The sequence below is a fragment of the Geotrypetes seraphini genome, chromosome 15 (assembly GCF_902459505.1).
Source record: "Geotrypetes seraphini chromosome 15, aGeoSer1.1, whole genome shotgun sequence".
NCBI classification, from domain to species: Eukaryota; Metazoa; Chordata; class Amphibia; order Gymnophiona; family Dermophiidae; genus Geotrypetes; species Geotrypetes seraphini.
This window is the reverse complement of record NC_047098.1, coordinates 19,934,015-19,946,472: the sequence shown is the minus strand read 5'-3', so window position 1 is coordinate 19,946,472 and position 12,458 is coordinate 19,934,015. Positions and strand designations below refer to the sequence as shown.

Sequence of the window (12,458 nt, the reverse complement as noted above, 5' to 3'; positions counted from 1 at the left end):
GCTCACCTTCTATCACGTCACACACAAAGAGCTGTGATTCTATTATAGGGGGAACATTAAGTTCATAGGAGAGGAATTGGAATTTTACATACATTACTGTGGTAGGCTGATTTAATGAGTATGATTTGTGATATATAGTGACGTTACAGTGCTCTTAAAGCAAGGAACAGGATTTTGGAACAGATTTGAACAGGGCTAAAAAGTTTGGTTAATTTGGCCTTTTACCAGATTTTTGTTAATTTTCATTAAAAAAAAATAAAAAATGAATGTGCACTAATTGACTTAAGGTGCATTAATGAATTCACATGCAATGGGGGGGGGGGGGGGACAAGTTCAGGACAAATGTCAGGAAGTTCTGCTTCACGCAACGAGTGCTGGACACCTGGAATGCTCTCCCAGAAGAGGTAATTGCAGAATCCACCATTCTAGGATTTAAGGGTAAGCTAGATGCACCTCTCCTTATGAGAAGCTTAGAGTGATATGGGGACTAAAACTATGCCAGGGTACACCTGGCGGGGCCTCCGCGTATGCGGATCACCGGACTTGATGGACCCAGGGTCTGATCCGGAGATGGCAGTTCTTATGTAATGCTTTGACTCTGTGAGCTAGACAGTTTTAGGTAGCCTGTGACTTCTCTATTCAATTTCATTTGTTTCCAAGGGAGACAGAGTGCGTTCTCGCTATTCCCTGTGAATACTGAAAATGCAAATATGGAACGATTGATCTTATGGGGAAAAAGGGGGTTAGGTTCCTTTGCGACCCCGTTCACATTGTTTCCTAACACCAAACACTCATCATTTCATGCACCTTTCTTGTAAAGAACAGCTTAGTTATTATATTGTGCATTTTATAAATGTATTTTATATAGTTTTTTTTTTTGTAAAAGTACAGTATATACAGTCTTTTGGTTTAACCATACTCATGCACAGCTCTGTTAATGTCTTCATCCTCATGGAAATGCACTGTATATGGCTGTGAATATGCGAAAATGGGTTACTCTTTATTTTGTGTGAATAAATGAAACCGTAAATATGGAACAAGGAGATAGCGACAACGCATTGTAGTTAAGGTGTGATAACACATACCCCCCCTTTTTATGAAGCCACGTTAGGCTTTTTTAGTGCCGACTACGGTTGTATTAGCTCCTATGAGCATCGGAGCAAAGTGTGGCTATAAAATACCTTAATATTTTGTGGCCAAAAAGGCATTTGCGTGACTGGAGGTCTTGGGGGAAAACAAAGAGAAAGCAGCTTGCCCCCATCAACTAGTACAGAGGGACTTCTGAAGGGAGTCACAAGCAACATTTTGAATTTGGGGCTTTGATAGAGGAAGAGCAATTGGAAATTGATCCTGCTTCCTACTGGACACTAGAGGCCCCTAGTTAGAGCTAGGGGTGGGATTAGGCTCTGACCAGGATAATGCAGACACACTTGGTAGCCTTCTCTATAGGTTGCCTGTTCGGATGTGCATTCCCTAGCTTGATTGCAGAGTTTTGAACCAATCATGTTTGGCCCTCTGCTTTCTCACTGCTGCAGCAGTGAACCCAGTTTCTCCGTCACTCACTACGGACATGTATCACCCTTAGGAAAGGAAAAGCTGTCAGTATATAGTTTTCTCTACTCTTACTCTCGTGGAACCACCTTGTGCCGACACAAAGTGCCTGTTTCAGGTACCGGTGGAAATAACCCACACACAAACACAACTTGTTCACCTTCTAACCCGACGGACTCATCAGTAGTACCAAAGAGTCATGGCACCATCGCACTAATCCCTCAGAGGGCTTTAGACTCGACACTCACTATGTGAAAGGAACTCCGTAGTAATCAGAGCAAATCTCTGACTGCAGTTTCTGGAGCCTCGGAGTTCATTCAGTCGGCTCAGTCATCTCAGCACTCCAAAACACCAGTCTCTTCAAAGTGACCATGGGACTCCATGCTTTCATAAACATCAGTGCAGAGCTCCCCACCCTGCAAGAAACTTAAAAAATAAAAAAAATCAATCAAAACACAGCTTGCCTCCATAAGCAGATCTTGCTACAAAATCTAAGAACATTTTGCCATCTCACACTATTCCTCCTAGGCTTATCTCTGCAAAAGTATATAAGAATAGCCTTACTAGGTCAGACTAATGGTCCATCAAGCCCAGTAGCCTGTTCTCACAGTGGCTAATCCAGGTCACTAGTACCTGACCAAAACCCAAGGAGTAGCAACATTCCATGCTACCGATCCAGGGCAAGCAGTGGCTTCCCCATGTCTTTCTCAATAACAGACTATGGACTTTTCCTCCAAGAACTTGTCCAAACCTTTCTTAAAACCAGCTAAGCTATCCGCTCTTACCACAACCTCTGGCAATGCGTTCCAGAACTTAACTATTCTCTGAGTGAAAAAAAATTCCTCCTATTAGTTGTTTTGGGGTTTTTTTATTTTTAAAAAATTCTTTATCATATTATTCACAAGTAATACAACTTGTTAAAATAATAGTCATAATCCATCATGTAAAAAGAAAATCACATTTCTATCAGAAGCAAAACAAATTCTTAATGGATATAACTCTTTCCTAGACCTCAATTTAGAGGAACAATCTAAATTATAGAGAGATAATCAAAGTAAAATTACGAAATATAAGAAAAGAAAAGGCTTAATACATCTATCCCCCGGATTTTAATTTTTAGAGCTAGACTCTCCACCTTAAGGTCCAAAAAGGATCTTAGATGATCAGGTGCATAAAAAACATTTTAAACAATTATGCACTTACAAGGATAAGCTAAAGTAAAAATAGCCCCCAACTTTTTTATATCTTCTCGCATTGCTAGGAATAGAGTAACCTCCTATTGGTTTTAAAAGTATTTCCCTGTAACTTCATCGCGTGTCCCCTAGTCTTTGTAATTTTTGACGGAGTGAAAAATCAATCCACTTGAACCTGTTCTACTCCACTCAGGATTTTGTAGACTTCAATCCTATCTCCCCTCAGCTGTCTCCAAGATTCAGCTTCTCCTATAGCTTTTTCAGAAAGTACTCCAACAGCCGGTAACTTCAGCTCATCTTCCTCCTACCTTAGCAGCTGTTCCCTTTCCAATACCATATGCACCATTTCAAGCACCATTTCAGACCTCCAAGTCCATCCCTTTTCTTTCAGCAGTGGGATTTCTCTCCCCTCAGAATCAATAGAGTCATTTTCCTCTGATGGACAGCACCTTCATCTGAAAATCCATCCACTTCCACTTTACATCCTCATTTGTCTGACTATAAAGTCAGAACATCATCCAGAAGACAATAATTATAACAGTCATTCAGAAGCTCCTCAAAGTATTAGCGCTAGGGGCTAATTCTACCACTATGAACAAAAAGAACTTTCAGATGATCTTACTTTCCCTAGATTCCCCTTTAGGGCCAATTTTAGTGCCTATCCGTCCTCCAGGGGATGCAAAGAAAGTCTGGATGCTAAATATAGAGTCAGCCTTCGGGGCATGACAAAGCTCAGCTTCCATATCACTCTACAGTGTTTGAAGCAGTGATAAATAAAACTAAATCTCTTAAGTCTCATCCATCTTTTCCTCTTGGTAAGAAGCCAAAAAACCTTGATACAGTGCACAGGAAAGTCTTTTCAGGAGCCATGCTCGCTTCCAGAATTGCTACTCACTAACTTAGTAATGAACTGGGGTGTTGGTAATGAAGAATTTTAACACCTATGATTAATATGACGCAACATCCTGACTGGGGGCGGTATCCATTGCAGCCAGAAGAATTGCATGGCTCAGAGCTTCAGGACTAAGAGGTGACCTTTATGATAAGCAAGTGGATGCCCCATACCTAGGAGATAAGCAAGCATTTGGAAAGTGAATACGCTCCGGTGTGAGAGAGACTTGACACTGCACAGTATCTAGAAGGGGTCTTATGAACTGAAGATGTCAAGATGGAGTCAGGTTGGACTTTGGTAGATTGATTATAAATCCTAGAGATGTCAATCGTGGTTTCAAGAGAACGAATGAGAGTTTGTGCTGTGTGCCCACATATCAGCCAGTTGTCTTAAGAAGGGAAAGACAAATATGCCTTTCCTCTTGAGATAAGCTGCTACCAGTGACATAGGGGGACGAACCACTCCGGGCACAATCTTTAGGGGGGATGGGGTGCTGATGCCTCTCCTCTTTGCCCCCCTCCCCATGTACCTCTTTGAATGTTCGCCAGCACAAACAGCATCTTCCACTTGCTGCTCGTGCTGGCCTCAGCTCCCTTCTTACATCACTTCCTGGTCGCAGGACCAATATCATAATGCAAATTCAACAATAAGGATTACATTACTAATCTAAATTATGCTTGAGAAAACATGCTTTTAAAGCTTTGCATAAGAAGATAGTTTCTAGTGCAATAGGTGTGTCATTCTGGACGGACAGTAATATCCCATTGCCCATGAACCGTGCAGAAGGAATCCACTCTGGCTTTTGAATCCCTCCTACTTCACCAGAGGACGCTGTTGTCCTGATGCACGCAAGCCTGAAGGAGTCTTTCTGATCTGCTCTGCTTATATCTTTATTTTATTGTAGGGCAGCGACTTGGTCCACTCTTCATACGTTTTCCAAGTTTTATAGATTGGATGTAGCATTAAGGGAGAACTCTGCCTTTGGGTCCTCAGTGTCCTAGATTTCTTGGGACTGCTTTTGTACTCCCTGTCCATCTAGAACAGGGATCTCAAAGTCCCTCCTTGAGGGCCACAATCCAGTCGGGTTTTCAGGATTTCCCCAATGAATATGCATTGAAAGCAGTGCATGCACATAGATCTCATGCATATTCATTGGGGAAATCCAGAAAACCCGACTGGGTTGCGGCCCTCAAGGAGGGACTTTGAGATCCCTGTTCTAGAATGACATACCTATTGCACTAGAAAAAGATTAGGTTCTTCCTTGCTAATATCTTTTCTAGTAGATAGTGTCATTCTGGACTGCCACCCTCTCATTTATTTCTTATGCCTGTCTATTGTCTCACTCAGAATGTTCGTTGCCAGTCAGTCCTCAAAAGTATGAAGAATAGGCTATTGCTAGGTCACTTTGGGGTTTTATTTGAGCTCCATTAATGTTTCTGTTTGGCATGATTGTTTTGATTGTTCAAGGTTAACCTGTTTGTAATAATTTCAGAGGAGAACAGACTTGTTCTTCAGGGAGATTCCCCATAGCCCCTTCTAGAAACACTGGTGAAGGAGGGGTATCGCCTGCTTTGGAACTAAACTGAAGGGGGCAGCAGAGTCCTCTGGTGAAGTAGGAGGGATTCAAAAGCCAAAGTGGATTATTTCTGCACAGCTCGTGGGAACTTGGATATTACCGTCAGTCTAGAATGACACATCCAGCTACTAGCAAGGTAAGAACCTAATCTCTTTATGGCGGCCATGGCTACACCCCATTTTGAGATTTTGGGCATAGAGCTTTTTAGAATAGCACTTAGGCAGATGAACCGCAAAGTAATGGCGGAATAGAAATCACTAATGTAATGCATGCATAAACTCCAATTAGTGTCAATTAACTCCAACAATTGGCTGTTAGTACTCAGTTGAATAATTAGTTTTTAGGTGCAGCCGGGCTCCATGTCCAACTTTGGGCAATTTATAATCAGGGGCATAATATGTCAAAATAAAATTCCCACTACAAATTAAAAAATGAAAGCAACCAGAATCAGAGGTAATACATTAAGACTTTTTGGAGGGGGATGCAAAGGTCAAATCTGAGCAATTTTTGGTTATGTTAAGCTGTGCTACCGTTTAATTTATTTAATATAAGACAAAGTCCACATGTATCTAAGCACTTAACATAAATAAGAACAGAAGAATTGCCATATTAGGACAGACTGAAGGTCCCTACTTCTTTCTGATTCTGCAGATGGAACTTTCCAGTCCACATACGGCAAATTGAAGTCACCCAACAGTAGCACCTCCTCTTTCTTTCTGAACTTTTGGATATCTGCAATCAGATCTTTATCAATTTCCTGCGATTGAGTCGGAGATTTGTAGACTACACCCACACAGATAGAAGTTTCATATCGCTTCTTCCTCTCCCCAGGTCCCCTGCATTTCAGTCGCTTGGATATCGATCTTTACATAGAGAGCTACTCCTCCACCTTTTTGACCATCTCTGTCCTTCCTAAAAAAATTATATCATGGTATGTTGGGAAGGCAATGTGATTTTGACAGAGTTCAAAACACAACTTTGCTCTGCAGAGAATGAAAAACTGAGGAGCCACGAGCTGACATTGGGTGTGAAGGCATGCGCACGGCAGTCTCGAAGCGTCTTAAGAAATTTAAAGTGACAGTACACTTTTAGCACTGTCCGTACCAGGCTCCATGGATGACGTCACCCACATGTTAGAATATGCTGCCTACTTGGCCAAGGATAATATAAATATACACAGCTAATCCTACACCTCCTTTATAAATTGTATTTAATCCTTCTTTTTTTCCCTGTTTTGTTGGTCAAAAGTTGTATTAACTGTGGTTTAATCAATGTGTTGGGTTTTTTTACCCCGATTTTATTGTTATTTGTAAATCGCATTGGATTATGATTTTGCAATCAAATCAAATTTTTAAATAAACTTGAAACCTGCCACTGAGACTGAAAGATGGAACGTTACATTAAGCATTTTTTAAAATTATGTTTCCTCATTTTCAAACTCCACCGTTTAATTTCTATGCCTCCTTTGTTTTGTGGTTTAATGTGATTGAAGGGAATATGCTCGGTCTTGTGGAATGTTGATTCTTTTCTTTAGCTTTTTTTTAACTATAGTTTTCTCCTTTATCAAAATTTCTGTACCAAAGTGGATATTTGTAAATATTTCAAAATTTCAATACATATAAAGTTAAAAAGAGAATGTTTCTTGGCATTTTTGCGCCTTAATTCAATAGGCTTAAAACAGGAGTGTTTTGGGCCATTTTACAGGTACCCTGTACTGCTCATGATTTACAAAATTGGTAGAAGGACAAAGACCAATATCCAGGTGTTACCAAGCTAGAAGAGTTAAAGGTCACTTGTAGATAAAAGAAATTCCCAGCAGTATAGACCATCAATGTATAAACATACTTAATCATATCCCAATAAAACATATATGTTTATAAAATGTTGTATTTAATTACCATTGCTTTATTTCTTGTGTGACATTCATTTGTATCATACTGTTTTATGGAAGTTTTTATTTTATATGTTTGTCATTTTAGTGTTATGATGCTTCTTACCCCTGATGCAGCCTGAGGGCAAAACATTGCCACATAAGTATTTTTTTATTGAATACATTTTTGTTTGACTCATTTCTAGCGTGGTAATACCCACATTACCCAGCCTCTTATATTATTTTTATCAAAATTTGTAGAAAAACATTTTTTTCCCCAGTAGGAAACAGGGTCAAGGGTTACACTGAATTATCTAGTATTAAGGGATCTTAATCCTTGGGGCACACTCAGCTAGTCAGATTTTCAGGCTATCTAGAATGAGGATGCAGGAGATAGATTTGTATACCTAAATCTTCTCTCATACATAGGCATTGTGGATATCCGAAAACCTGAGTGGCTGGATGTGCACTGAGAAGCACAGGTATAGAGAGATGATGGACTTGGAAAGGGAAAAGGTTTAGCATTTGATTACTGCATTTTCTTAACTGACAAAATAACAGGTGTGATGGGAAAGAGGTCAATAAGGGGGTTGTTGAAAATTGTGGATGGTTAGCAATGATAATGTACTGATCCAATATTGAAGCAAATGTATGGTGTGAAGTATCTTGAAAGTTAATAAAACGTTAAAGTAAAAAAAAAAAAAAAAATTGTTTCAGACAGAATACACAGCAAAAAAACTATACTGTGGGTTGTACAGTACCTATACAGATACTATTTTGCAAAAGACATTTACAGAATGCACAACAGCAGATGGATACTTATGGAGTTTTCTGGAATTCTCCATTTTAAATCTCAGCAGGGATATGCTCTGTTCATCTATCACAGGCTTCATACCAAAGTGTTCTCTTGTGCTTGATGAACTAAGAGTGGTTTCCCCAAATCATGTAAGGTCACATTTGTCGTAACCAGCCTTCTTAGCCAAAATTTGTAAAAATTCCTTTTAAAATGAAATGTTTTGGGAATATCCTGCCCCAGTCATGCAGTTGAAAAGGACAGTGCAAGACCCCCTTTTCATATTATATTCAAAGAGTCAATAAGCCAACTTTATACGACAGTGTCATCTGGGAAGCAGCACAACTTAACGGGGCGTAATGCTTGTTTATATATTTGATGGTCTCGTAAGAGGTTCTCTTATCAGTCTTACAGTACGAGAGCTTCAAAGTGAATCTGAGCGGTTAGCTTCCTCTTAAAAAAGTTAAAACTGGAAACAAGAGTACTATTATTAACCTCCAATTCATCTAGAGGCCGAGTCACAAAGTTGTGCTGGTAAAATTTTAACATAAATACGACATATTAATAGCGAATAGGTCCTACTGCTAAATATACATTTTTCTCACCAGGATGTGTACCAGGACTTAGTACATATCACAAACTCCTCACATCCAACAGCAAATCCCCAGCTCCTCATTCAAAAACTACTGTGTCTTCATGAATTAGGCTCTAAGGTGCAGGTAAGAGGAAGAATGATGTGCACAGATTTTTTTTTCAGCTTTGAAATCAGTGGTTATAAAAGCCATCTGGTATGTCCACTTGAGCTTCAAAGGCAAAACTCAGCTCCTCTCAGCAATTCCATAATCAGAATGTGCTAACTTTCCTTAAGGACCAGCATTTGATATTATACTGGAGTAGCACTAGTAAAAACATTGGTCCTGAGATCTGGCCAAGTCACCTTTCACATGTTTTCAAATCTTGTGGAATCAGCATCTCTGAATCTTCAGCCATGTTCTGCATCACCAGCCCATGGAGGGTTTCACGCTCATACTGCCTGGCTTTGTTATACAGCAGCACCCCGATTGTCACCAGAACCGTGCCCACTGCTGAAAGGCTTGTGATTTCATTACTGAAGACGATAACACTTAGCCAGATCGAAAGTGCATGCTTCACAGTGCTAGCAACACTGGAAGAAGATAAAATACAGACAGATTAAAAACAGACAGAGCAGGGGGTGAATGAGAAGACAGAAGTTAAAATGTTAATATTTTTTTAGTGTATATGAAGGCCAAGCAAGGAAAGAGAGCATACATATGCATATACACAAGATAAATTTCTATTTTTTTTTCTCTATTTAAAACCTCTCTCTTATATGAACCACCAAACAAATCACATTTTCCATATCGGGGTTTTTTTTTTTAAGGGTTAGGGTTAGTTGTTTCATCTAAACAACACATTTTCCATCCTCACTGAGCTTCAGATGCAGATAGTATTTTTTTTCCATCTCTTCACTTACATACCACTTCAGTTTATGTTAAGAAATATAAGGTACTACACTCTTTTATAATGAATGTCATTGATAACCAGAAACTATTGTTGGGGGGTTGTTTGGGGTTTTTTGTTTTTTTTTAACAGAAAGCACCCTTTTACCTGAAAGTTACAGGAGAAATTTTTCCCATCAGGGCATAGGCTGTGACACTCTGAAGATGGAACAAGGCACCATCTATGAGAAGCAGCACCACGATATCCTGGCTGTAACTGAACCCTCTTCCATTCTTCTGCAATAGCGGTATATCCTAGGCCAAGCAGACAAGATGAAAGACCTACTTAAGTACTGGCCCCAAATTAATAATTTATTAGAAAATCATGTTGGACTATCATATGATACAATATTATTTGGAACAGCAATGAGAACAAAAAGTCCGATTTCAGCTAATAATAATAAACTTTTATTAATTTTAACAGGGGTCGCCATACAGCAAATTACTCAGAACTGGAAGGATTACACTAAATTGAATTACACTTTTTGGTGGAATTCAATTTGTCATATATATAAAATGGAAAAAGTATTGGCATTACAACAAGGTTATATTAAAAAATTTAATAAAATATGGGGACCATTGACAAATTATTCTACTGATCAGATATAATAACACATGTATAGAATATATAGAAGGGGTAGGGAGGGAAAACTATGATATAAAATTCTGATAAAGGGTTTATTTAATTCACATTGTAAGAACATTTAATAATAATTTCAAGTGTTTTTTCATAATTGAATGTATTACATGTATTTCACTTGATGTAAGAATTTAAAAAAAAAGAATAAAAAATATTTATTAAAAAAAAAAAAAAAGTACTGCTTACAAATGAAAGCAAGATTTTAACACAGCTTTGTGTCAAGTATGTAAACCATGCTGATAAAGCTACGATCTGTGTTTTAAATATGAGTTTCAGAGTGCTTTTTTTTTTTTTTTTTGCTTTGCTGCGGTGATGTTGGTCAGGAAACAAGTTGGTGAAAGCACCAAAACATGTGCAGTCCTATCCATGTATCAGACTTCTGATTAGTTAATACAGTGAAGTATTAAGTAAAGCAGGGGTGTCCAACCTTTTGGCTTCCCTGGGCCGCGCAAACGCTGCAGCAAGCACAGAGGAGGGAGCCGGCAAGACAGTAAACACCCGGGGGCAGCAGAGGAAAACACTGCATTGCCCTCGACCGGGGCCGCACAAAATACTTCACGGGGCCACAGGTTGGACACCCCTGAAGTAAAGTAATCATATATTTGAAACTTACAGGAGAGGGTGAGGGGAATACTTTTTAATAACCAAATTTAAAATTAATTTATAGGATTGCAGTTTTTTCTTGAGCTAGCTACAGTACTGTACTTCCTTTTCCACAGTAGGAACAGACTTCTACTATCCTTTACTGGATTATGAGTGTTTTCCCCAGATTTAACTTATTCTCCCTTCCAAGTTGTCAGCCAGGAGCCAGCCCATGGATCCATCCAGAACCTAGCACACGTGTATGATAAGTCTGGACAACAGGTGTTGCTGTTGTGTGACAGTAAGGCCTTTATCCTCACTCAGCAGGAGCCATGACCGTCTAAGCTGCAGCATTCCCAGGCCAAACAGCAAAACCTGGGCTCTAGAATGGAATCCAGATCTTCTAAGCAGTGCACAGCATTACCATTGAACCAGGGGGCAGCCCCTCTAAAGTCTCACTTGTTTCTATGTTATAATGATTAAAAGCTATTACAAGTACAAAAGAAAAAGAACAGTATGTAATACATACCATGCTATTATAAGAAAAAATTGTGCCGCTTCACTTTGAAATACAACCGGGCACAAATCGGTGAACAATGATGCAGGCTCTCAAAGATTCTCCAGGAACTCCCAAATGTAATACAAGCGTATTAGCAAAGTAGTAGAATAGTGGACCCATCGTAGTGTTTTGTGACCCTGGGCAAGTCACTTAATTTACCAGTGCTCCAGGTAAAAATAAAACTAAAAAATTATGAGCCCACCAGAGATAAAGTAGCTGCGTATAGTAAATGTAAACTGCTTTAGCTGTACCGGTAATAAGATCCTTTATTCGAAATCCTTGGGACCAGGAATATTTTGGTTTTTGGAACTTTGGGGATTTTGGAATGGTAAGGTTCAGTCAGAAAACAAACCATAAAATTACCACCAGATCTTTTTATTTCAAAATAAGGTAAACAATCATGTTCCAAACTATGGGACTGGAGCAATACCTTCAAACGTAAATGAAGAGTAAAATTTTGGTTTTCAGAGATTTGGATAAAGGATCTTGTACCTGTACTATAAAGGCAATATTCATATTTTTTTTTTTAAATGTGGTTGCTACAAGCCTTGTTCTTCAGGAAGATGTGAGCTCTGAAACCCTCCTACTGTCTGCATATGTAGGCAAATGATACAAGCCCATTTGACATTTTATATGCACTCATCAATGCATGTTCACTATCGGTCTTTACAGATATCCCTGTTCAAATATACATTTGAACCCAGTGTAGTGGGATGTATCAAGGGCACAGGAATAGATCAGGCTCACTGGGGCACTGATTGGGCCAAGAAACCTATCTGCCAACAACTACATTTCTATGAGGATATACCTCTAGGTGTGTCCTAACTTTACAAATATCTTGCCTCCCCATTTTGCTATCCATATGATCGGTGAATCGAATATAATATACAGCCACTTTTAACTGGTAATTACTCTTTACTGGTAGAGTATGAGGCCACTGGGACAGATAGGGAAAAATGCTTGAGTACCTGAATGCAAACCACTTTGGCTATAAGTGGTATATAAATACTAAAAATAAATAGATAAATTCTATTCTAGAATCCATCTGGATGTATTATTATCTTCTATATGTTCTTAAATAGCATAAGTTTGTTGTTTTTCAAAGCATTTGATTTAACCAAAGTCAAGAAACAGGAATGAAAAATCCTGCTTTCACCAACAACATTTCGCTGTCCTTGTTCAATCCATTATTGTATCCAGACTAGATTACTGCAACTCCATCTACTTAAGCCTAACAAAGAAAAGTCTTCTCAGACTTCAGCGGATTCAGAACACCGCAGCT

General features: G+C 39.0%; 1 protein-coding gene across 6 annotated transcripts in view; it reads right to left on the bottom strand.

The window, feature by feature from the left end:
- Positions 1-467: 467 nt before the first annotated feature.
- The window catches only part of SLC35E2B (solute carrier family 35 member E2B), a 59,331-nt gene continuing 47,340 nt past the window's right edge, over positions 468-12,458 (bottom strand). For 5 of the 6 annotated variants that reach the window (XM_033922346.1, XM_033922344.1, XM_033922347.1 and 2 more), the window contains 3 exons: positions 9,505-9,650; positions 8,813-9,040; positions 468-1,977 (listed from right to left, as the gene is read on the bottom strand). In XM_033922346.1, the coding sequence (XP_033778237.1) occupies positions 1,887-1,977; positions 8,813-9,040; positions 9,505-9,650 (465 nt within the window). In that variant the 3' untranslated portion in view covers positions 468-1,886. Of the gene's footprint in view, positions 1,978-6,018; positions 9,041-9,504; positions 9,651-12,458 lie in introns of those variants that run through there. The other variant, XM_033922349.1, reaches the window with a different exon arrangement.